The sequence below is a fragment of the Stylophora pistillata genome, chromosome 1, assembly GCF_964205215.1.
Source record: "Stylophora pistillata chromosome 1, jaStyPist1.2, whole genome shotgun sequence".
NCBI lineage: Eukaryota > Metazoa > Cnidaria > Anthozoa > Scleractinia > Pocilloporidae > Stylophora > Stylophora pistillata.
The window spans coordinates 38,351,667-38,377,698 of NC_142519.1; the positions used below are offsets into that span (position 1 = coordinate 38,351,667).

Consider the following 26,032-nt stretch of genomic DNA (forward strand, 5'->3'; position numbering starts at 1 on the left):
TACCCCTGTTCTGCGAAAGTACGGCCTGATTGTAAACAACGGAAAACCCTCTTTATAATTAGCTGCTTTGTTTAGTGAAGCTGTGGTACCGTCGCACTGGATTAAATGGCGTGTAAGTTTGGGAGCCGGGACACTCCGGACGCTCGGTAGCAAGTGCCGGGATCAACACAAATATAAGCAACAAAAATTCATCCAATCCAGCGAATTTGACATTAGTTGAAGAAAAAAATGTCAATGATCTTTTTGACCTTGTACGATTGTGTTTCGGAGTTCTGCTCCTCCTCTGGTGGATGGCATTCATACATGTGCAAGGCACCCCTTGACCCAGATGAGACTGGGACAGTTTGTGAGGATTATAAGAAGGATAAAGCCTAATAATAATAATAACAGTAATATTAATAATGATAATCATGATAAATTGATGACGCGCAAAATTAAATGAAATTTTCAAATCTGCGTAACAATTTAGAGTTGAAATACTAGTACAATCAACCAAAACTGTGAAGAGATGGGAATATGAATACCAAGTCACCACAAAGACTGTAATATAATTAAAAGAAAAATTTGTTCTACGATAAAAAGCCAGGATAAAAACACCCATCTGAAAAAGGTGAGATTTCGATGGTATTTGCACTCTCTATATTAGTGGGATTTTTGGACAGAACAGTAGAAATTGTTCACCTTTAGACTGAAGACAGGTATTACTAAGAAGGACTTCTGAGTTTCATCTTTCGGTAGAAGGGGGCCGAAAAATTATGATTTAAAGAATCGTGAAAGTATTTGGAGCTGTTTTAAACTCGACTCTATTTCTTATCGGTAGCCGATGTAATTTAAAAATAAGTGAGGTTTTGTGGCACAATTTTTGTTCTCTGAAGATCAGTTTAGATCAAGCATTCTTTATCCGCTGCAATTTAGTTATAACACAAACTGGTGATAAATACAGAAGACTACTGCAGTAGCCTATTCAGCATATTCACGGATTGTAGTGAACAACCAATGAGGGCCTCAGTTGACTGTTGTGAGAGATATTTTTTGAATGTGGTGAATATAATGTTGTAGACATCAGTGAAAAGCTGCTTATATTTGCGATGTCTGTTGGCATAGACAGTCTGGAATTAAGTTTCATTTCTAGCGCTGGCACAGGTTTGATGTTTGAGTCACCAACATGAGTACTGACAGTTATATCCTGTTCGTAGTCGTTTTGGTGTCCCAATAATGAGGATTTCGGTCTCGCCTTCGTTCAGTTTGAAATTGTCGTTCACTTATCTAGCTTCCCAGTTATTGTGGTGTCCCAATAATGATTGTTTCGGTCTCGTCTTAGTTCAGTTTGAGCTTACCGTTTAGGAATCCAACTTACCAGTTGTTGTGGTGTCCAATAAATGAGGATTTCGGTCTTGCCTTCGTTCAGTTTTAGTTTGTCGTTCAACATGGATGGAAGAATGAAAAACCAGTAAATATGTATACCAGACATTAGACAGAGACAACATCCACCAGCGGTCATCTTTGTACGACTGACCCCTAACTGCCTAGTAAGATCCCTTACAGTCTCTTGCTTCACAAAGCGCCAATAAGGGTTGACAGTAGCTAAACATTTTTTCCGTCATATTGTACATGTTAACATTATTTTTTAATATCAGTAGATATCCACTGCACATTATCTTGCGCAGTTGTGTAAGAGTTCATAAGGTGCAAGAGGTGTGACCAGAGAGATAACGGACAGCTCAATAATGATGATTTTTCTTTAAGGTTATAAATACCCGAGTTTTATCAAGCTTATGTAATGAAGTTCATCAAACACAATTCGATCTTTTTTTTAAAGAATAAAGGCTGATAGTTTCAAAAAAAAAACTGTTTGGGGCTGCGTCGGTGGGAGTAACGAAATAATTTGGATATATCAACAAAGTTGAAACGTCAGCTTTTGTAATTGTTACGATGGCCAACTTACCATTTTAACTTTGTTGATATATCCAAATTATTTTTTTCAACGAGATAACCAGATGGTGAGGGACTATAAAGATTACATAAGCAGACCAATTGTATTACATGAATTTGTCTCAGGAGCAGTAACTTGAACATTGCAAAACATCTTAATCTTATGAGGAAAAATTCAAATTACAAAAATGTTTACTGCGTCACAACCATTACTGCTTGTGAGACACTTTAAATCAATGAACCAAAATTAAGCTATTTTCAAACAGAGTGCTTTTTTGTTTAGCCTTAGATTTTGACATAAAATACCTCAGGGGTGGGGGTTAAAAGGGATGCATATAAAGGATGCTTTAACAGTCTGTTTATTACTTTTAATTTACTTTTATCAAATTTAATTTAAGATTTCACCGAGGCTTTAGCCAATTATGCGAAAATGATCTGTCGTGGTTTTGAAATTTTTAGGTCTACTGAGATAAACAGATGTTACAAACTTCTCTAAAGAAAAGAATAAATCACTGAAATTAGTAACTGAAATTAGAAACTGCCCTGGTGCGTTGAAATTTTAAGATATTGAAATAGAGGGTTTTATTCTTCAGCTTATGATGTTTGAATGAAGGACCAAACAGAAGTTAAAAGGGAGCACGTAGAGTTGGTTTAATAACCTGTTTCACATATACTTCTCTCAATTTCAAATTTCCCTTCGTTCTAGCCAATTAAACAAAAATCGTCCTTCCATGATTTGTAATTGTTAGCAGATGTTACCAAATTCAGAAAATACTAATTGAACAAAAATGTTCGGCCTCAGGCAAGAGAAAATAAACTGAGAGAACTTATCCCCCAGGTATACATCAATTCCAATGATAACTTTTTAAACGCTAATTCTAGTGCGCGTTCGAGCAGTGCGACTATCAAACAACAACAAACATATGAAACATATGTATGAACTGCGGTTATGAAACGCATATGTGCACGATCCTTCGCAGTAAAGCACTATTTGAGCAATAGTTAAAATCAGACCTGCGTTTCATAATAGTGAAAATCAGACCTGCGTTTCATAACCGCAGTTCATACATATGTTTCATATGTTTGTTGTTGTTTGATTTATCATCTACGGGTTTATGTCGAATTAATTTGATGGCCTGCTCCCAGTTGGCTTGTTAGCTCAATTGGTAGAGCGCTGCACTAGTATCGCAGAGGTCAGTGGTTGGAATCACGTACGGGCCTGAAATTTTTTTCAGGTCTGATTTTCGCTATTGCTCAAATAGTGCTTTACTGCGAAGGATCGTGCACATATACAGTGCGACTATGTTTTGAGAAAAAACAGCTGATTGTTTAGTGTTTCTGTGATGAAATTTAACGTATGATGTTTTGTGGCCTGTGGTGTGTGTTCATTATAATAAGGTGTTGACATGTTTTGGTCAAGAAGATAAAAACATAAGCTTTCAGAAGATAACCCCTGAGCTCCACTCTAAAAGCCTGAGTTTCATTACAAGGTTCGAACGGACGAACCGAATATCTTGCAATCATTTTGATTCATGTAAATTGCCTCGCAAGTTATTGATTAAGTGGCAATTGTGCTGTCAAGTGCAACATAACACCTCTTTCGGAATACAGCAAACGAACTCGCTAGAACTAGATGATTACTTAGTTTTGAAAATCAATTTTGGCCCCCATTCTTAACTGGCTCTTTGACTTTTTCGCATTGTAATAAGTTTGATAGAGAATTAATAGCGGATGACTGTTTACAAGAGCCATTAAGGTTTATGAGAAAACGAAAGAATCACTACAAACTGACGGTGAGCTCGTCTGAGCTACAATTAGCGCGATTTCTTATCGATTCACGTACCTGTGTACCGACAAATTTATAATGCTTTGTGGTTGAATGGTGAGTCGAAAGTAGAACTATTTTGAGAATTGGATGAGCCATTAGAATGAATCTTTAAGATTCTAATGTACCGGAAACAGCTGCATAAATCATATTCTTATACGTTCTTTTGCGTCATTCCTACAGACGATGGATTTTATATATGTAGCAGTGACTTCATACCTGGAGACAATAGTTTTAGGTGCTCTTGTCTTTACAAGTGCAGCTCAGGAATATGCATAATCAAACAATTGCAGAACATTATCTTACGGATCATAGCTTACATTTTCTTATGGTAATTGTTTATTCTAGGGACTTCTCCAACAACCAATTAAATAATTTATCTTCAGGAGTTTTTACCGGCCTTCATTTCTCTCGAAATTCTTATCTGACTCTGTAAGTAAGACTCCTTAACCTTGATTTAATATTTGTTTAAAGAAAACTAAAGTAGATCAAGGTCTACAACTTACACAGGTAAGTGTCTTGATGACATCAGAGGAAGTTAAGGTGGATAGATGCCGCACTAACTTCTCTTATACTCATAAGCTGTTACTTACAGAAATGACAGCGAGGAATATGTGGCGAAAACCACCAAACGACGTAGAATTAGAGTCCACCCTTCTCTCTGCCATAAAAAATCCATTGCTTCTATAATCGTGCACACCCTAATAGTGAGGAAATCATGAAAATTTACCCGTCTATGGGTGTGATCGTCCGCGTGAAGAGAAGCATCGAAAGAAATATGTCATCTTCTGAGACAAACGTTCCGTGAACGTGGATGGGAAGTGAACCGGAATCAAGTACATATAGTCACGCCTTATTTGATTGAATAGAGTTCTGCCCTATAAACTTGATGATCTGAGCTGACTGGCTTACGGGCACAAGAAAAATATTAGTCATTTAGTTCTGGATACCACTGATGAGCAGCAACTGGACTTAATTAGTCTGTTTATTCCCTGGAAGAATACAAATCCTATGTCAATCCAACAAGACTCTGTTGAAGCGTTAACATCCTTGGATCAGCGTTTTCACCTAATACTTTTTGGAAACCATTCAAACGGACACAACGTGTCTCTATTGCAGCTTTGTTTAACATTAAAACAACTGAATCAGCAGTAAGTTGTTATCTGCTCGTATTTTTTGTCACGCGTTCTTTTTTTGGTATCAAATCAATGGGACCGAAAACTTGATCGTTGAACTTCTCTTAGTGGTTTACTCTCCCTGACGTAATTTCGCTTAGTGATACCTCTTGGTAAAATAGTTCAAAATTTTTCCAAACGTACTTGTTACTAATGTATGACAACGAAGAAACCTAAAGTTAGAAACCAGCGTTCCGCCGTCACAAGTCTCGCAGTCCACGATGTTTCACTTCATTATGCCTCGTTGTATTTAAGAAGTGAAGAGGAAAGATCGCGTATGATCGGAATCTGTTGCTAAAACTATGGCAAGAGAAGTGTTGTTTTAAAGTCATTTCACCTTTGAAGTGGGGAATCACCGATTTTGAACTCGGCCTGCTCAAACATTCCTTTGGAGAGAATTGGTTCAAAGTGATCATCGCTTTCTTTTACACCGAGGAAAAAGGCGCGAACGATTGTCTTGTTTCACAAACCTTTTGTCACCCGCACCATACTAGTCGTAAATCGAAGGACCCGGCGATAAGACAGTGGGAATTAAAAGTCGTGAAAGAATGTTTAAAAATTTTGCCTAGCTTCAGTGCAGGTAAGCAGATAAAGTCATTACAGAATGTTTTTCGATGTTATCATTTCTCATGCGTCCTGTAGATAAGCCATCTGACAGGTTGACTCACACTTTGCCAACCAGTGGTGAAGAAGTCCGGAGAACTGTGTGTTTGCAATCCCCAATCGACTTGTTGGAGACGTGAATGTTCCCTAAAGTTGACTCAAGCCCTTGCATAAGCATTTTAGCGCTTGGAGCTTGGTCACAAAATATGAATGACATACGAACAAACTTCGTCACCCCGGTAGGGTCGTCATTGCTCCCTTCAGCTGTGGTCTTCAGGTAACTTCTTGAGTGAGACATTTGATAAGTTTCTCCACCAAGAATCCCACAGTGAAGCGAAAGTGAAAATGATATTGTTATTCGTGGCATAGTTGATGCGGACCATTGCAGCAATTTGGAGTAGTTCGTGCTCAGATATCAGGAGAAGGATAGGAAATTAAACAATTGGAAACAAGCACTCACTGCCTCTTAAAAAGCAGAACTTTTCAAGAAAAACACTTATTTACATATAATCACCTACATACCACAGATAAACAACTAAGTACTGCTCTATAGTAAGCTTAATTTTATTGCGATAATAAAACTGCTCAAAAGCCTCGGCGAGTCTAAGTCTGAGTATATTAAAATGGAATTTATTGTCAAGGGAGAAAAGAGCCCACGCTTATCAAATTTGTAGCTGAACGTTTCTATAAGAAAATTAATTACCTGAAGAAGGTCATCCCATGAAATTGCTCGCGAAAACTCATATCGCAAAAATCACGAAGCGATTCGTGCGATTTGTGCGAAAACAAAATTAAAATTTGAAAGGAAAGCGTCTGTGGAACAGTTTAAACAATATGCTATCCTGGGTAACTGGTGAAATCGCCCCAATACATGTTCTGTCTATCAACCTAACATATAACGAGGTCGCCCCCACCATTACCAGTTCGCTCCTAAATAGTAAAAACTCGTTTGTAAAGCTGTTGAAGTTTTTGGGCTAGCGCGAAGTTCAAAAGTAGGGCGAGATAACTTGTTCTTAACTAAAAATTGCTGCTCAACAAAGCGCAAAACTGCGTCAAACTCTTTAGATTAAGACTTGGGTAGAGTAGCAGCTTTGCATTACTCATGCATTAGTCGTGCGCATTTAACACGACTACTAATTTGCATGTGAAAATTTCATGTTCGTCGCAAAAATATCATAGATTCGACATGAAAAGAATTCATTCTGTGCAGGGAAATGAGTCGAAAAATCTGGGGGAAAACTTGTCTTTTGTTAGGGGGGACAATCGTTTCACGTTGAGGGGGTGAGCTCGCAAAGGTGGTAGGGGGCGAATATGCAATGTGGCCGTGAATATACCATGACCGCTTTCCGGCAATGTACTTAGTTTGATGCACATGCAGAATGTCTCAAAGCCTCTAAACCAGCAAGAAAGTTCAATTTATTTCAGTCAGATAGCTATTTGCGTTTTCCTTGTTGTCAGCATTTGGGACGTCGCTTGAGACGCAACAACTAATCCTTCATCACCTGAAATTTCGTCGCTACAGGCCGAAAAGTTCAAGAACACTTTGGAGCGCACAAAAGTACGTCAGGGGACTATCACGAGATAACAGAGCTTTTTAAATACAACGAGCATGCTTCGTAAATTTTTTGACAGCGCACAAGAAGTCGAATCGAAGATAACCTTTTAAGCTATTTTTGGAGCATTTCAGAATATCAGCATAGCTTAGAAGCAGAATATTGCCTGAAACCTGGCTCATTACAATCGCACAAGAAACATAGGCAAAGGAAGGCGTTTGGGAAGCGAAATTTATCGTTACCTGTGAGGGAACGGTATCTTATTAATCTGACTATCTAAAGTAGAATATGCTAACTGAAATACATAGATCAAGTCTAGTATTACTAATCATAAACAGTCATTAAACCACTTTTCTTCATGGTGAACTCAATAAGGGGATCGTAACTTATATAATTTTACAAAAAAAGTTGGCTTTTGATGATGGTGTCCCTTGACGGTTGTGCGTGTTTCGTTTAGCAAATTGGCGTTGTCTTTTGATGACAGATTTAATTGATTACAAGACTCACAATTAACAATAATTCCGCTCATTGTTTTAAGTGTTAGTTTATTATGTTTTAAACCAGTTTTTCAGAAGAAGGACTTGGTGAGGATGATGAACCTGATTATTTGCAGATTACTCTGAATATTTGAAGAGTAGGCCGCGAAGCTGGAAAAAGAGGGGTCGAATTGCTATTAAAGGAACCTACTCATTTTTGTCATCAGCATTCTTCTCTCGGCTCCGTCACATGTAATTTACTTGTGAAACCTTGTGGAACCCGAAAAGGTTTGCGAGGAAAAAAGAATGATCATAAGCTTGATGATCGACAATTATTCACAAAAGTGGAGGTGAATAATACTTGCTATTCACTTCCAAACCGCTAGCCAATTTTCGCGCAAGAAAAGCATTATTCTCTGATGTGGTATATAAACCAACTTTAGTTAGTGGTGTTGAAAGTTACATCCTCAATATCTTATTGAATTTTTCATTCGGCTCCGTTCATGACTGAATGAACAGTGTGGAAGGCTCTGTCAGTCATTTATGGTCGTCAGGGTTAATAATTTTGTCCTGAGGCGATCCACCCAACCATCGTTTATACTTATACCATTACAAACTCTGGACACACCCTAACGAGCTCGCTTATTCAGCTGACTCTCAAAAGAGGTTCGAGACTATTGTTTGGAGGAAGTTCTCTCATAATCTGATAATACCAAAATAATCCTCATATTCAGGATGCTGACAGTTTTAATTACTTAGTTATCAAATAGAGAAGCGCAAGGTCTTTTAGCGTTACAGTGAGAATGCATAACATCCTAGAGTAGCCTCACACGAGAAATAAAATACTAATCAATGTTGGTTTTCAAAACTAAGCAAAGAAAATAATATTTGCTTATTGACTTAGTGGAAGGGCCTGACAGGAGAATATTCGGCTCGGGGTCATGACGTACGGACCGAGCGCGGAGAGGTCGGTGCGTCGTGAACGAGGGCCAAGTATTTTCCCGTCCAGCTCGACCTAATTCGGTCAATGAGCAATTTATGATATGACCACCGACTAAGTTTGGAAAATTTCGATAACTTTATTTCAACTTAAATAGGATGCGATAGACTAACGCGCGCGGGAAAACTCGCACAGAAAAAATTAAGATTCTGTAATAAAAAACCTTTCCTTTTTCGGAGTCAGAACAAGAAAGTCTGATCGCGTACAGCGTGCACAAAAGACGAAAACAACACAAGTGACATCAGTAAAGTGTTATTCATGACCAATTAATAATGCTAATGCAGTTAAAAAGTCCCTTTGGTAACACTTTCATTCCCAACATCTCATTAGTTATTCTCCTGACTGTCTTCTCTATAATTCTTACGATGTCAGTTTGGAGGATTTGTTATTCCATCAGCCCTAATTAATATTTTCTTTATTCTCAGCACTTGTCTGCTTGTTACTGTATTGATATTCTAAGGAGAAATTCTGTCCTGATCATCAAAGGGAGTTAAAGGATTAAAAAGGGGAAGCCTAAAAAATTGAAAAAAGAAAATCAAATTTTGGATCGTTCAGCTCCGCCATTTTGTTGCTCCGTTTTCTGTCCGTAATATCCCCTGGTCTGCAAGGAATTACCATCGCATATATTCGAGCTTCACTTTGTTAATATGGCAAAGTGGCGTTGAAAGTGGAACGGTGAGTAAAAATAAAATTCCGTCTGGTATTACCAAACAGCTCGAGGCTAACGCTTTTTTTTTCATGATTTGATGGTTATAGGAATCTCTTCGGCAATCAATTGGAAGAAATAGCAGAGGGAGCTTTTAAAGACCTTGAATTTGTTGTGTTCTTTCTGTAAGTAGCACTGTTCCTTTATTGTTCTTGAAAAGAACATAATGTATAAGCTTAAATACAGTGATCATATATAAATAAAATGACTTGAAATTTACATTACATTCTCCATAAATTATTTCAAACAGGCACAAGACTTAAACAAAACAATTGCCAACTCAGATCATTTATAAAAATGAATAATTACAAAGTAACGTACTACAACAGGCTTGTCACCTTATTTTTCCCTTAAACACCTCTAAAATTCGGTTTACTGCCTTTTTTTGTAAATGCAACTATCTTTCGTTGAACGGTGAGGAAACCAATCACAGTGGCGAAATTGAGAACTACTAACAATTTAGACCGACAAATTCAGATCACCTCTTACCAGAACACGAAAACAAAATAAAAGAAACGTTTATATAAAGAAAAAAGGAGACAAGAGAGAAGATGTTTCTAGAAATAAGTCAGCGGAGGAATCTAATGTAATTCACGCGCACTTGAAGAATAGTGAGGATGACGCAAAAAATTGCCTGATGGTTGCAGTTTACTTTAGCGAATATTCTCAGTGATGCAAGACACATCAGATGACGGAGATTTTAAACGTTCTTGCGTTTTATCAAACAAGTGAAACGCTAAACTCGTTTAAAGCTCGGGAATCACCTTTAATCCTCAAGGTGATTCCCTTGTATTACATGTACATTTTAGATCTTTTTTCCGCATGATTTTTCACGCAAGAGTAGCGCGCAAAATTAAATAAAATGGAGACTATTATTTTGCAGAAGGCTCGCTAATGATGTAAATCGTAATTTTCTGTTAAACGAGTACGATGCCCTATCTTTTTAAATGTCACTATTTTGATAAGAACTGTATCTCAATAGTCCTTTGTACAGTTGTGGGCTTGGTGGCCAAACCTTTGAACAGGAGTGAGGCTAAGGGTGACCTTGTTATGATAGAGATGTTGCTGCTTTTCAAAAGAAAGTTTCTTTGTTATCATGCTAACTAGATACAGGTCTCTATCACAACAGGGTCACCCTTAGCCTCACTACTGTTCAAAGGCTTGGCCACCAAGCCCACAACTGTAAAAAGGACTATTGACTTGAAGAAAAATAGCAAAAACTTATGGCCATTTAAGAAGCAATTTGATTAAACTGAAGGGAGGAATAAAAGCTAAAAAGCGAAAAGTTACTACAGAGTTCTTGGTGTACATTGTACTGAAACAAAAAGGCTCATATTCGACCAAGAGTTTTCCTACTTCAACTTTGCTAAAGTGAGAAAAATGTAGGGTTAAGAAGTGCAAGTTTCAGATTTTATCACAGTCAACCAGTGTTGTTTTTCCCACCCATATAGATGTCCAACTTAACTTTGAATAAAAATATTTTAATTCTTTTATTTCATAACCGAATATGACGTTGATAGCCTAAATCTTATTCCTCGTAACGTTTCATAGCGATAAATGAGGGATTCCGTCTGTAACCGCCTCCCTCTGAGAAGTGCAGTGCGCCGCTGCGTAATACGAATTAAATTGCTCAGTTGCCGAAATCTGTTATCGGCGTTAGTGTTGAAAACATTGGGGCTCGAAGTCGATTTTGCCAACCACCACACTCGTAATATTAAAATTCTATTTAAAATCTGACAATAAATCCACTTGGGTAGCACACTTTGAACTGCACAGTCGCAAGACTGGTCGCAGTGGGGTTCAACCGTTCCTTTGCAGTCTTTGAGTTTTCATTGCTGGTTTAGGGCCGTTTAGCTCGACTTTAGCTCATCTGCTTTGCCCTCTATATTAATTGCATGAAGAGAACAAAAATTGAAGACCTTTTAAGGTTACCGTTCACCTTCAGTTGGTGTCTCGCGTGCAAGCGATGTAGCGCGTCCGGTTTAAACTGTAGATGTCTAAACTCCATATCAAATTAAAGCTTATAGGACTGGCTATCAGACTATACCAAAAACTTTGAAAAAGATGAAGTTCCCAGTTTTTTACGACTTCTACATGCGAGCGCCCGAATCACCTTTAAGAGCTACAAGTCAAAGGAAATTTGTTCGATTGCTCTCAAATTTTGAGAGTAGCTAGTTTTACATATAAACAACGAAAATTTTCTCCGAATTTTTTATTTCTAAGTACTTTTTTTCCAAGAGCAATTTTTGTATGATCACTCCAAATTTTTTTAATCTTATTTCAAAAATGTTCTGTAACTTTTCACTGAAATTGAATTATGGCAAATCGCAGACACGTTTTCTTAGCGCTTTATACTTATTGGTCGATTTTGGCTGTCGACATCCGCCGGAAGTACAAAGTAGCGCCCTTGGGGTCCCAGCAGGGAATACAATTTTTCACATTTTTCAATTTTTTGTACCTCGGGTAGGGTGGCTGGGTCCGAAACTTGATACCGAAACGCATGTTTGGAATTTCTTTGAGTACCCCTCATGTCTAGTCTCCCTCGCAGCCGTTTTTTGGATGTCGTGCAACGCTCTCCCAAATAGACGGCTGCTGACAACCGAACTACATTCCTTTCTCATTGTCCTTGCGGTTTTTTCGCGGTCTATTGAACAGACCAATCACATACCAGAAAATCTGAATGACGTAAGGTTTCACGCGAAAATGCGGATGTGGCAGATGATCTAGCTATCATGTCGGGAGAAACACTGAAGAAATTTGTCAATGAGAGCTCAAAATGTTTCACATGTTCATCGTTGTGCCCTGGTAAAGATAGATTGTTTGAGCGGTTATTAAAGTTTCAGCGAGCAACTGCAAAAGTAGAAGAGGCTAAAAACTGAACTGAAACTCTTTATTCGCACTACTTCAAGAGGTTACTACAGATTATAAAAGTCAGAATATATAAGGAACAGTAAATTACATCAATAATCAAAACGAAATACAAGACGCCTTTCAATCGAGGCCAAGGGCTAAACGCTTGCTTCGACCTACAGATGGAGATCAGGAGAAAAAAAGCGCGTGCTTGCCGTCAACAAACCGGGCGAGGGCTTCGAGAACACTGCAATTTAGGTCGGCCAACGTCTCCTACACTACTTGTACTTCTTCATTTGCCAGTCCGCTGCTAGTTAGAGTGAACCCGATTAGTTCTGTTCGTGGCTTCTTATCACCGGTACAGGAAATCGGCCCGAATTATCGAGTGTTTCCGTACGTTGGTACAACGCAACAACAACAATAATATGACCACTTTCATCGGTAACATGGCCAAACACGAGCGGGAGTGCCTGATATATTAACGATTTCCCGGATCCTGTAGGCAGCTTAACAAAAACATCTTCTTACTCGACTAAAAATTTTCTAATTGCAAGCTTCTGGTGAGCATTAAGCTCGAAAATTTTGAACTTTGACGACGCTTTGCGAAAAGCTCCTTCAAGCACCGCCATTTGTCTTGTGTTTTCCACATGAGGATCGCGATAGAAAACGATATCTGATTGGACGAGTCTCAAAATGTGAGTCTGGCGCGAAAAGGTTCCTGAAAATGGAAACCGAGCTGTGATTGGCCAACTCGGAGAAAGGAATGTAGTTCGGTTGTCAGTAGCCGTTCTTTTGGGGGAGCGTTGCGTGACATCCAAAAAAAAAACGGCTGCGAGGGAGACTACCCTCATGTCCGGATCCCTAGAGGAGCTCCAAATCTAGGACTTTGTGTTCCATTTTCTCGTAAACCGTTGAATAGAATGATTCAAAAGCGAGTCTCCTTAACAGTTAGATAATCCTTCTGTGGCCAGTTGAATCTCGGTGGGAAAATAAGACCTAGAGGGTAAAACATTTTTGTCTCGAATACGAGGTGGTGTATGATCTGGAGGCCTAAGCTGCCTGCCATGTCGCATTTCTTCACAAGGGAGAGCGAGCCGAATTAACCGCCGAACTTTGAACGATTTTGAGGCTTTCTGGCAGAAAAAACACTTCCAAGATCCTTGGGCGATTTTCCCTTTTTATTAGGTGTCGATGTTAGTTTTCAATTTTCATCGTCGCTACTGTTTTGTGAATCGTTAATCGACAAGCAAAACGAATTGCTCGTAGAATTTGATTCTGCACACTAAAATAGAAAGAGCAAAGAATTCAGTTTAAGTGGAGACAAACTAAGACATGGACATAAAAATATCAATTAATTTCTTCAAGGAAAAGTTTAAGAATTCGGAGTGAGGAGTCCTAAAAGCAGAGTCTTAAAAGAAATCAAGTTCATCTTGTGCAAATGCAGTATTCGAATTGTAACCGTCTCTGTCTCTTGGCGACAAAATGAGAACACATGACCTTACTTGTGAAGCCGCTGAGACTCAGGGGACCCACGCATGTGTCAAATTCTTAGGCGGGAAAATTAATTATCTTACCGACGAAGAAATCGCCCATCCGTCTAGGTTCACAGTGCCAAGGAGATCTTCACCATCGAAACCGTCCTTTTCTGCAAGATGAGATACGAACAAAGATTAGTGGAGGAGTCAAGTTTGTGTAGATAAAGTTGCAATCAAATGTGTTGTTAAGCAAATTTATTTAGCTTACCTATCCTCTGTAAAGTCTCTTGAGAAAATCCACGCGACTGGAGGAAAGAAACACACTCCTCACTACTGTAGTTCATTATTGAGTCCGACGCGCAAAGTCTAGCTATAGCTAGGTTCGTTCGGCTAATGAGATACGAAGAAGAAGCTGCTGAGACGCACTAGCTAGCTAAAGAGGGACGAATTTTGGAGGGGAATCGCTTTTATAACAAACTTTTAATCGTTTAAACGTTCACAGCATAAAGCTGAGCAAAAAGTAATAACACTGTTCACTGTGTGTACAATTATTGCACCTTTCTGGGGCCAAATTGGTAAATCCTACTTGGCTCTTTGAAGGGCCAAATAGAAAAAAAGCTCCCGCAAAGTAGAATTCATAGGGGCCAATTCAGATTTTGGAAGGGTCGAAATGGTACTTATCTCACCCGTTTTGGCTCAAATAGTCGAAAACGAACCTTAATTGGCCAAATTGGCCCCTCGATAAATTAGGACCAATTTGGCTTTTGGGATCATTTGGCTCTTCTCATTTTACAGTGTACATATACTAAATATGTCCAGTTAAGAGCTTTTATCTAAGTATGTTAAATTACTTGTATAATTCACCTTACACTATGTGTAAGGAAAGTATAATTTTCAGTACACACATGGATAAGAAAGAGAAATATACCGAACAGTATACAATCCTTTTTCAACAAAATCATTATACATCAGTATATCGTTCCCGGCGTATACACAATGTATAATGCTTCATTACACTTCCTTATATTTGGCATTTCATGCAGTGTTTGCTAAACTCATCCGATATACTTCTATCCAATAAAGGGGTTTGCACTACACAACTGGTAGGTTTTCTTCGAAAAAGCCGACTCTGTTAGTGATGGAATCACCTCGTTCCCAACATGATGTTGGGTCTCTTATTTCTATAGCAACCAACGTGGCGCAACGTTACGGTTAGTTCTCTAATGGCGTTGCCCCCCTTTTAGCTTCTTCTTTTAGAAAAAAAAAAAAACAATCTCCAGCCTTTTTCGCTTCCGCGATATAGCTTTATTCAAATTTGACTGTTTTCCCCTAACTTCGGAAAAATCAATCCAGCTTTAAATGAAATATTCTCTCTTGGAATATTACCATCCTTGCCTCAAAAAGTTACATTAAAGAATCTGGAACTAATTCCAGATTCTTTAAAGTAATGAGCTCTGGAATGTCAGGGAACATGGAACATCAGAACAAACAACTGCGTTTTTTGATTTCGCAAGGAGATTTAGGTAAAAACAAATCAAGCATTTCAAATCTAAATAGATAGTGGGAGTTTTTCTAAAATGCTTTGGCTGGTTGTTCGGCAGGGTGAAAATCTGTCGGGAATATCGTTCAGACGTTTGAAAAACCTAGACTTGGTGGAGAAAAATGAAAAGAAAAAAATGTTGTGACAGCATGACGCCCAAGTCATTCTAAATACTCAAAGAAATACTTAAAGGACACTACTCTCATGACTCTCATTATCGACCCCTTGATCGGAAAGGGATAACAAAAATGAATCAAGTAGAATCATGTGTACGGGCTGGAACAAAAGGTGACATATTGCCAAAGAGAATAAATGGTGTAGGAAAACAAACGGATTTTCTTTTCTCTTGAAAAGGACTTTGGACCACTGAAAGACCCTTACCGACTAAACGGCCGAGTGCGCATTGCAAAAACAAAAAAAATAAGATAAATGAATTAAATTATATAGGATGAAAAAAGGCATATAAAATAATATGGTCACCATTGTCATTTTAGGGTAGTTGGTACCGAATAGTGAAAGGTGTTATGATTTAGAAAGTCTCCAGCAGATGGTTGACGGTTTTTCCCGGACTTTTGTCCGGGGGTCTCGATTTATTATTGATTATTACTTATTTTTCCTGGAGCGCGGAGACCTTTATAAATTTGTCGACATCCGCACCCAGATCACGCAAAACGAACCATGAGTTATTTCTGGCGGCCGTTTCAGTGGACAAGAAATGTTTTGGCGATAAATTTCGACGGCAGAAGTATTGCTCAGAGAAAATAAGGCTTCAAAATAAGAGCGACAATCGAGCTTTAACGAAAACATTTGATATCAGTGTCTCGCTTTTGCACTTTCGTTCTTTAGGTACTCGAACATCACGTTCTTCAGGCTCTGACTTTCAATGCCTAGAGCCTGTGCAGCCGAGGAATACAAGCAATCCCCGTCCTCAGATGGATTGAATGTCACTTTAAGCCCTTAATGCTCGAGTTTGTTTTCCATATCTGGCATTGCATGTTTCAAAACACATCCAACAAATCGAAACAGAGATTACTTAGGAAGGAGAACGCAGTCAAAAGTCCTTCCCCCACGAACTTTACAACGCACTGAAACACGCGTAAGAGTGCGAGAAAGTGATAAAAGGAGGAAACACCCGAGTTAACTTGCGGACATTTCTGACCACAGGATACAAGTAAAATAATAAAAATAATTAAGTAAATGAATGAATGATAGATACCACTAACTTTTTTTGAACCCTTGACATTTTACCCACTACCCTTGACCCTCGACAAAAACCTAACTCAATCTCTTTGAAGGCCGAAACTTTGATGTCTGTTTTCACGCGAGTTACGAATTGCAAGGGTGTGTAGTTTTGTTGGATTTTGATGAAACTTGGTCAGACCATTCATTGGATACTAGCTAACGCACAAAAATGTGTGAGGCTTTAACTGAACCGACTGATTATTTTCTTTTGTCCAACCTCAATATAGATTCTCTCGCGAACCAATAGGAATATCGGAAAAGCCTCACATCCTTTTCTAGCCTTTCGTCTGCTGAATGATACAGTCCAACTTGATTGGTTGTCCGCGGTAACGCAAAGACTGGTAATTCAGTTAAACAAACACCATCAGTTTTGTCTTTAACGGCTTGCACGTGCCTACCGAAACAAAACCAATCAAAGCTTTTATTATTTTCGCAATCTATACGCTATAAGCGCTAGCTTTACCGTGATAGGTAGTTTTTCATGATTTCTTTTATAGAAGCACGACTGGCACGCTTTTTCCGGAGGCTACCCGACATCAACTGTCCGGCGAACAAATCTAGCTGACTCTCAGATTTAGCCTGTCTTGACTGTTTCGGGTTTGAGGACTAGTAACGGCTTAGAAAATTTAAAAAGTAAAGGAGTGTAAGGTTTCTTTGATTCATTTACTTTGTCAAAGAATTGTGTCAGTTGACTTACTTAGGAGATGATATACACCTAGTGTGGGCGATTGTTCCATTTGCTAGACGAAGGAAACATTCTAAAGACGGAAAAGATAGAATGTTTCCTAACCACAGTTGTCAGTGAAATAAGCCATTTAACATTTTCTGATTATGCGTTTAGGCGAGTATTGTAATACTGAGAATGGCATTTTGAAAAGTGAGTATAATAAGAAGCCTGGAGGCTGACTTTTCAGTCTTTAGATCCAAAGATTCCGCGAGATATAGGACTGTTTATATCGAGCAGTAAAAATGGTAAGATCTAGAAAAACCTTCAAACTGATCATTTGAAAGTTACCGGTGAGCTGCGTTTTTGATGTTTCGCGTCAGAAACCTTTCTTCATTTAGAGCTTAATTTGGGAAATGTGAACATTGTGTGTGCCGCGAGCGCAGTTGAATAAAGAGTGTCCTTGATTGGAAGTCAAATTCAAATCGATTATAAAACCATTGGATCCGCCACTGGAAAACATCACTTGAACTCAGCAAACCTGGTGGACACACTCAGTTGCACCGCTACAAGGAAAGAAAAGGTCAATTCAGTTCAGTGGTATTTGAATAATCTCTAGTTATTTCAGTCCAGTTAATTCCCTTCCCATCTTAATCGCCATCTCAGAAATAATTTAGTTCGGGTGCCGTACAAATATAACCTGAGAGTGACATCCACTACAATGTTACACCGGGTTTGAACGATCAGGGTATGCCATTAAATTACATTTCTAGCGATAGTCATTTATTCAGCAACACATTCGGACAGAAGCGATTTCATCAGTGGAGATCTAAACCGCCACAACTCCATTGTCCTTCATGATACACTGATGCCTGGTTTTTAAATTGTAGGTGATTGATACCCTTCCTTACCGAAATATTAGATGGAGTCTCTTGTTTGCTTAAATCAGAAATCCTGCAAATAAAGAGTCTTGCTGATTCCTGGAATTTGTCAATCACGACTATTTTGGCTTTGGAGACTAGCTAAGGGCTGAGTTAATTTAAAAAGTAAGATAGTACTGTATCCCACAGTTTAAAAAATTAGATAGTATCCCATAATCTTAAAAAATAAGATAGTATCCCAGAGACACTCGTCGCCGGCTTTCCGCTGAGGGGATAATATACACCCAGTGTGGGCGATTCTCTCATATGCTAGGCGAAGAAAACATTACAATACTCCCTTTTCGAGTTCTTAGTTTTCATTTGGAGGACCGCTGAAAAATGCTTGCGGGCGGACTGGAAACGAGGCTAACACATCGTAATGTTTACGTAGAAAGAGAAGAAAAGTGAGAAAATTCGTATATCGTGTATAATATTGATCTTTTAAGTTAAAAAAGCAGCTTGAAAAACTTCGCTCTGCGCTGGAATAAGTCTAAGAAAGCTATGGCGCAATGAAGAAATAGAAAAAGTTCCGGTTTCGACCGAGATTGTGCTTGTTTTGGGTGCTCAAATCCACAATCCTCTCAGAAAGATGGCGCTTTAACCGGACTTAGCATGTTGAAGTTCCCGTAAAGGAATCCACAACGAGATCAATGGTGTAACTTGATAAAAAGAAAGCATGGAAGAGATGGTTTTTATGTTCATAGCTTTACAGTGATTTGCGAAGAACATTTCAGACGTCAAGACATGTACAAGCCTCCCGGCGGCACAAGATCTCGCCTCAAAAATGGCACCGAGCCTTTGATCTTCCCATGGAAGACTACTTCTGATCCAAAGCCGAAACGACACATGTTAGTTCGTCAGAGGCCAGAAGGCGAGTATTTCTTTGAGTAATGCAGATGAAGAGCAAATGGAACTAGAAAGTCTTGACGATGTGTGGCTATCACGCTCAAGTAATTCGTCGTCTATAAACATTACACTAGGAGCAAGTCCAGAAATTCCAGAAGGTATCCGGAAAACTCGACCCCTGGAAAATTAGCCCCAAACGATTAGCCCCCAGTCTTTGGACTATTAGCCCCCAAACCACCATCCTTGAAATAAACCATGCTCTTGCTGTTTACTTTACGAACGTTTCCCTTTCATGTATTTTGAAATAAACAAGGGTCTTGTGATTTGCTTCTTACGAACGTTTCTCCGCCGTGCGTGTCGAATTATAAAGTATATTTTACATAAGTGAACTATGTTCCTTCTCTTTACATATTCTGCGAATGTTTCTTCGTCATGTTTATTTCGAGAACTTAAATGGGAAAGGAATGAAACCAGGAACGAAACTTCGAAACTTTAACTTATTAGCGACTACTTGTTAGTGTCAATGGAGGTTTGTTTATTTCAAACTCGCCACGCGCATTCTGCGAACTTTTACTAATTATTATTTATTTGTTTACTGAAAACCCATGCGCAATGTGCGAACGTTTACTCATTCTTGTTTGCTTATTTCAAACCCATGCGCAAGGTGCGAAATTTTATTCCTTGTTGTTTATTTCAAAGCCACGCAAAATGCGCGAACTTTTACCAATTACCCACGCGAAACGTGCGAACTTATGTAAATTTGACGTGAGACATTTCATTCATCCCAGTTCAGTGCTCATTATTTTCTAAATTAACGATTCCTCCAATCAAATGGCGTGTTTCGTTCGAAGTCAAATTCTTGATCCATGGGATGTGTATAAAAGAGATTTTTCAATTGTGGATACTCGTATTAGCTTATTCAGCAATAACTGGTCACAGCTTCCCCTGTACATCCTGATCCAGGTACTTCACCAGGAAGCTACATTGGTCAACATGCAGATCCGTCTGGTTTCAGACAAAAGCTGGAGAGACAACAGCGGTCAACCTATCCGAACAATGCAGAGAAGACTCTTCGACCTCTTGACTCAATATGAAGACGACCAAAGGAACTCAAATGAACTTCTGGAGGCTTGTCCTCACCTCGTGCAACCCATGTAAATTAAACTAAGTAAATTTTGATAAAGATAACCATTCACAAAAAAACCTTTCTTTAGGAGCCACAAACTCATAAAAGTCAATGACCTAAAGATGAACGTAACTTCTCCTTTACATTAACTAAGAATGGGGGCTAATTGTCCAGGGGACGAGTTGTCTGACATTCGTCCAGAAGAATCACAAAGTAATGGTGAAAGGAGCTCAAACGGACATTGAATCATGCATAGATGACTGGGAAGAGCACTCGTATTCATTTTCTTTTAGTACCAAGGTTACATTTGGCTAGCAGCAAGATTATATAGAAATACTTGAGAGGATTGAACAACAATCTCTTCAGATTAACACTCTAAAGCAAGAAGTGGGATGCCTAAAAAAACAGTTTGATGAAAATGAAAGAAAGAAATTCAGGTTGGAGAACTTTAAAGACGACGACAGTGCCATACAGCTATATACAGGCTACCCAGACTACAAAGCTTTAATGGCTGTGTATGAATACCTTGATCCGAAAGTGAGTAAATGACAATGCTGGACATGAAAGACTGTTCCTGATAGTCGTAGCTATCAGGAAAATCCTCAATCCAAACCTGGACCAAAAAGAAACCTTACTGGCTTACAGGAATATTTTATGGTACTAGTTCGTCTCAAGGTTGGTCTATTCGTCAAAGACCTGTCCGACAGATTTGACATATCTATTGGACACTTTTCAAAAAATCTTACTACCTGGAGTAGCTTTCTGTGTCTGGAACTAATACTGATTTTTTCCTTCGTTCACAATCCCATGTGTTGTGGAACATGCCATTAGAGTTTTCTCGCTCTCCAAGCACTAGAGTCATTATTGATTGCACAGAAGTGTTTATTGAAGTGCTATCTTCAATGAAATCTGATTCAGAAACGTGGTCGAGCTATAAGCGCCATAACACTTTCAAAGTGCTTGTAGGTGTGTCTCCCAATGGCCAAGTTATCTTTATTTTCAAACATGTGGGGAGGAAGAGTCTCTGATAAAGTCATCTCTCAGCAATCTGGGATTCTTGATTTCGTTGATGCTAGAGACATTCTAATGGCTGATAGAGGATTTCCTATAAAGGATATTTTACCACCAGGCGTGGATCTGAATTTTCCCCCCTTCAAAGGCACAAGGCAGCAGTTGACTGCAAAAGAAGTTGAGGAAACAGCCAAGATTTCTTCCGTCAGAAATCATGTCGAAAGAGCAATCGGTAGAATAAAGAAATACCGGATACTTGATGGAGTCCTGCCAATCAATGTTGCCCATGTTGCAGAGCAGATTTGTACAGTTTGCAGTTACTTGACAAACTATCTACCACCACTTCTTGAGCCAGGTCACACCGATAACACATAAAAACACTTAATGCTTCATCGCAATACCTTTTGAACACTTAAGCCATGGTATACTTTGTGGATGCTGCTTAGAGGTAAGACTATTGATTTTCTCTGCTTACACTATACTAAGTATTTTATGTATACCACTCTGTTCATATTTTATGCCAAAGAAACTCAGATACAGTATATATCAAAGGATTGGAAATATAAATAATAGTTAAAAAAACCTATCTACTAAGTATACATTGATCATTGTGATAATGAGTGTTCAGACTGAACAGCTGTGAAAAACAATGTTGTTATATGTCTAGAAACCATGTTTGTTTCACAGGTTTAATGTGAACTCTTAGACTTCATAATTACCATAATCACAAAACATTGAATAGAAATTTTCACCATTGTAATGTATGGGTATAGTTATTAATCATTCACTTGCAAACATAAACATTGAGTGGAGTTATTATTTATCAATCACTGAAAAAACTATTTTTTAGACTGCAATCCTTTGAATAAAACATTTTTACAGTATTAAAATGAGAAGAAGATTTGGGAATTTTTCTTATTTTGAAAATGTTTCCTTACTTTACTGTTGTAAAATATTAGATTAAATATTAATTAAAACATAAATATTTATTGATCAGCCATCCAAACACAAATGTTGCAAAAGTTATATTTATACTGAATATAAGAACACTTGCAAACATTTCATCCAAGATCTGTTCGCAAGCAAGCTATTAGAAATCACCAATTAATCAACAAGAAAATGATTGCATATGACAATTTTTTAGTGTCTTGACTCTAATTTATTTAAACTAAATAATTATGAGGACCTTAGTCTTTTAGATTGTCCATAATAAGACCAGCCACAATGTATGTACAGGGGAACTCCTCGTTTCACTCGCCTGATGAAAACCTCTGGCAAGAAAGCCCTCTTGTAGAAGTACATCAAAGCAGCCATTGCTTCCTTTAGCCACCATTTACGGTCAAATCTAACTCTTTGAACAGCAACATCATCATGGCCAAACCACACAAGAAAGTCTACCCATGGAAGATTACAAACATACATTTGTCCTTGGATCTGATAAAAATATGCGTGCGCTCTTTTTAAAACTGGGTGTCTATCTACAAGTTTGAGATAGAACTATCACTGCAAGCAAGCCTCTGTGACACTCATACCACGCTTGGAGTGAGGACATTTAACTTCAAGTCCTCCTTCTGTTCCATTTGTGGAGGAGAGATCATACACCAGTCTGTCTAAGCTGGCTCCTAGACCTGGTGTTTTCTTGGATATATATGTACCCACTTCAGTCACTGTAAGCTTGGTATTGCCAGCTGCATGATGAAGAGCAACATAGCAGTCCACAGCATCCTTTTCATGTTGTATCCCATAGTCAAGTGATGGAACAACTTCTTGTTTTTCTTTTATGTACATTATATCTTTCAGAAGGAGGTCTGGCTCTTTCCTTCTAATAATAGCTTTCTTAAAGTTGAAAGCAGTTAGAACGGTTTCTCGCAACTTTTTTCATGCATTGTTCTCATTCTGACCTCTAGTTTCTCTTTCAATTTATTTCATTTCCTCTTCAGATATTTCTTGTCCTTCAACGCAACAGTCAATAATTTGCTTAAATGCTTTGCTATTAATGTTATAGTCATCATTGAATGGAACATCTCAGTAACAAACTTTAGCATGCTCAAGCTCATTTACATCAGTTGCATCATTGGGAATGGTCTCATGGACTCGCAGATACTCTCAATTTGAATTGAAAAAGAATCTGATGGCTTAATATTGTGAAAGAGAAAATAGCTGCTGCTTTGTAAACAGTTAGACAGTTTTTCTCCTATTAATGCCAAAGCTTGAGTGTCTACATCCCTATCTGCTGGGGCACGTGGGTCATAACTTGTGATCTTGGCACTCGATGTTGTGGCTTTGCCATATCTTTCTGAAATACTATCTTTTCAATTGGACTTGGTTCCACTTTCATATTCCTGGGAACATTCCAGCTGCATAATTTTGATGTGCACGATACTGGTTGGTCCTTTTCTCTCAGGCCAGAGCGGTTGAAATCCTCTATGGCAAATATAATTCCTCCAATGTGGTTACATCGGCGCATTCCAGTCTCACCTCTCCTAGCAAATATAAAACAGTCCACATTTTAGAATTTTAGATTTAATCCTCAATTTCTTTACATGATGTACTTCAACATCTTTTCTAATATCAGAGAAAATACTTCATTGTTAAAATAGATAAAACGCAAACAATAGGAAGAGATACTTAAGTTCTGAAAAGAGATCATTATTCTTTGGGCCAAGCCAAACTTGCACCATTTAAAGGCAAGAAAAGCTAATAATACTATTGTACTTTTGGAAAGAGAATAACCCATCCATTATTGACGAGGTATTTGAGGCTCCCAAATGGCAAGTTTTATCTTGAAATCATAAAGAAAATTCTTATTAGTACTTACCCCGCATGACACTTTCGAGCTGCCTTTACTATATCGTTGTTCGTTCGAGTATAAACCAAAACAGACTTGTATTTCTCGGATTTCATAGAGGCCAGAACCTCTGCTATAACAAATGCATGGCTGTCTTTTTGGAAAAGTTGAAGATCCTTGATGTGGCCTTCTTTGAAAAGGTTGAAGGCTTTCAACTTTTTGTATCCAGCGCTTGCTGACACATCGAGGTTGCTGTATTTCAATGTCTTCTTCCCAAGATAATCATAGAGTTGGACACACGGAAACGCGGGTAGTTCTTTCAGGTCTTTGCTCCACACGCAATTATTAGCTTCCCTAATGACTACTACATAAGTAACATCAGCTGTACAGGATGTAGAAGGCACAGAGAAGTTGTTGTATCAATCAAAGGACCGCCTTTCGATCGTTCGACAAGAACGAAACAACGTAGGACAAGATCTTCTTTTTTTCCGCTTGTTGGCTCGCCAAAATTCCTCAAGATCGCCTTCAGCTCTTCTAATTTGAGTTTTCTTAAATCGTTTGTAGATTTTAAATTATTTAGATTGCTAAAATTATCGCTTGAAGACATGTGTGAAGTTGTAAACAACAGTTTGCAGAGAAAACTACGCGAAACACGCTGTGTTAGCCTCAATCTGACGACTCGGCCAGCCGTGAGGGAGAGTGTGACCGAATTATGGCGGGAATAGTATCCGGTGAAACTCGTAGCCGGCTATTCGCTGAGTGGATGATATATACCTAGTGTGAGCGATTCTCTCATATGCTAGGCGGAGAAAACACTACAATTATAACGAGTGAAAAGATGACGTGTTTCCCCATAATTTTCAATGAAATAAGGCATTTAACATTTTCAGAGTATGCGTGCTGGCGAAAATTGTATTAACGTGAACGACTTTAAATTAAGTATACTTCGAAACATTTCGAGGCTAACTTTTCAGTTCTAAGATCCAAAGAGTCCTCCAGATCCAGAACTGTTTGTGACGAGCAGAATAAAAATAATGAGATCTGAAATACCTGAACTGAAACCGTTTGAGTGTCACCGATAGGCTTAGATAAATTTTAACGGCATAATTTTGGGAATAATGATCAACATACTTCCGGCATGAATACTAACACTCTTGAGCGTAAATGCGTCAAATGCGTTTCTATTACTTTGAAAAAGACGTTTTTGGGGTCTTTTTCAGCATATACGTTTGAAACGGCATTTCTCAATACTACTCTTCTCACACTTTTTAGACTAGGTTACCTTATTAAAAGCTTGGCTACTGCCTCACTTACTCAATAAGACATAAATACGTGTAGCCTAAGAATTTGGTCCGATAAGGTGATCATTTTTTTGTGCTAAGTTGCAGTAAGCCGCTTTGAACATCCTGTTATTATTACCTGTTGGCATAATGCTACATTTTGAGAGGTCACGTTAAAAAGTATACAATGCTCAAAGTTTCGAATATGATGTATCTGGCCGCAATCACTGATTAGCTGCTTATTTATGGTTGACGTTAAAATCGTTCTTCTTTGAAAGGTTTAGTTTTCTACCGTTTGACCGCTGACGTAAACACCACTTCGACTCTCTAGTGCGGGATTGCTAATTATGCCTTCGTGAACGGCTGTGACTTTTATTCCTGTGGAACGAATCGTATTTCCAAGTTACTTTGGAGGCTCTTTTATTACTATTTTATGCTAAACATTGCTGTATTTTCTTTACTGGCTATCATTGGGCAGAATGCCCATTGTCAAAACGTACCATTTTTTAGCGCAATTTCGACTAAACGTCTTCAAACTGAAATGGATAAAGATTCCCTTTGGCCAATTTTCAAAATTAAGACAGATTCTGCTAGAGTAAAGATTTATCAGTCTGTCGTTTGCTGTGTATTGATTTTTCGAGGGTATTAAGGTTTTTCAGAAAATCGCTCTCGAAAATGACTTCATACTAAAAATTCCCGAAATTAGTGTATTTTCAAGAGCAAAATGACAATACTTCTACTTCAAAGAAATCATTCATTTTAGTGTAAATTGCTGATACATCTGTAATCTCAAAAAAGCCGTGCGCTGATCGAGAAGCACGCAATTCTAAGATTACAAGAATGTGTTTTACGAACTCTTTTGGGCTGATTTTGACCCATTCTTTTCTAATTTAGGACTCTTAACGTTCAAATTTGCCGCTTCATCGTTATTGAATAACTACTGACGTCCACCATTCTGTCCGATGATATACTTTGCATAAAAAATAACGAACATTTAACAGCGAATGTTTGAATTGACCG

General features: G+C 38.4%; 1 protein-coding gene, 1 long non-coding RNA gene and 2 pseudogenes across 3 annotated transcripts in view; 3 read left to right on the forward strand and 1 right to left on the reverse strand.

The window, feature by feature from the left end:
* The window catches only part of LOC148742395 (uncharacterized), a 280,537-nt gene that overhangs the window by 60,509 nt on the left and 193,996 nt on the right, over positions 1-26,032 (forward strand). The gene's annotated exons all lie outside the window — the stretch shown is intronic.
* The window catches only part of LOC111328254 (uncharacterized), a 156,166-nt gene that overhangs the window by 36,477 nt on the left and 93,657 nt on the right, over positions 1-26,032 (forward strand). Inside the window, exon 10 of the mRNA XM_088737377.1 lies at positions 4,106-4,189. Coding sequence (XP_088593503.1) covers positions 4,106-4,189 — 84 coding nt within the window. The remainder of the gene's footprint in view (positions 1-4,105; positions 4,190-26,032) is intronic.
* LOC148742397 (uncharacterized) lies at positions 20,755-21,405 on the forward strand (annotated as a pseudogene).
* On the reverse strand, positions 22,121-24,339 carry LOC148742398 (uncharacterized; annotated as a pseudogene).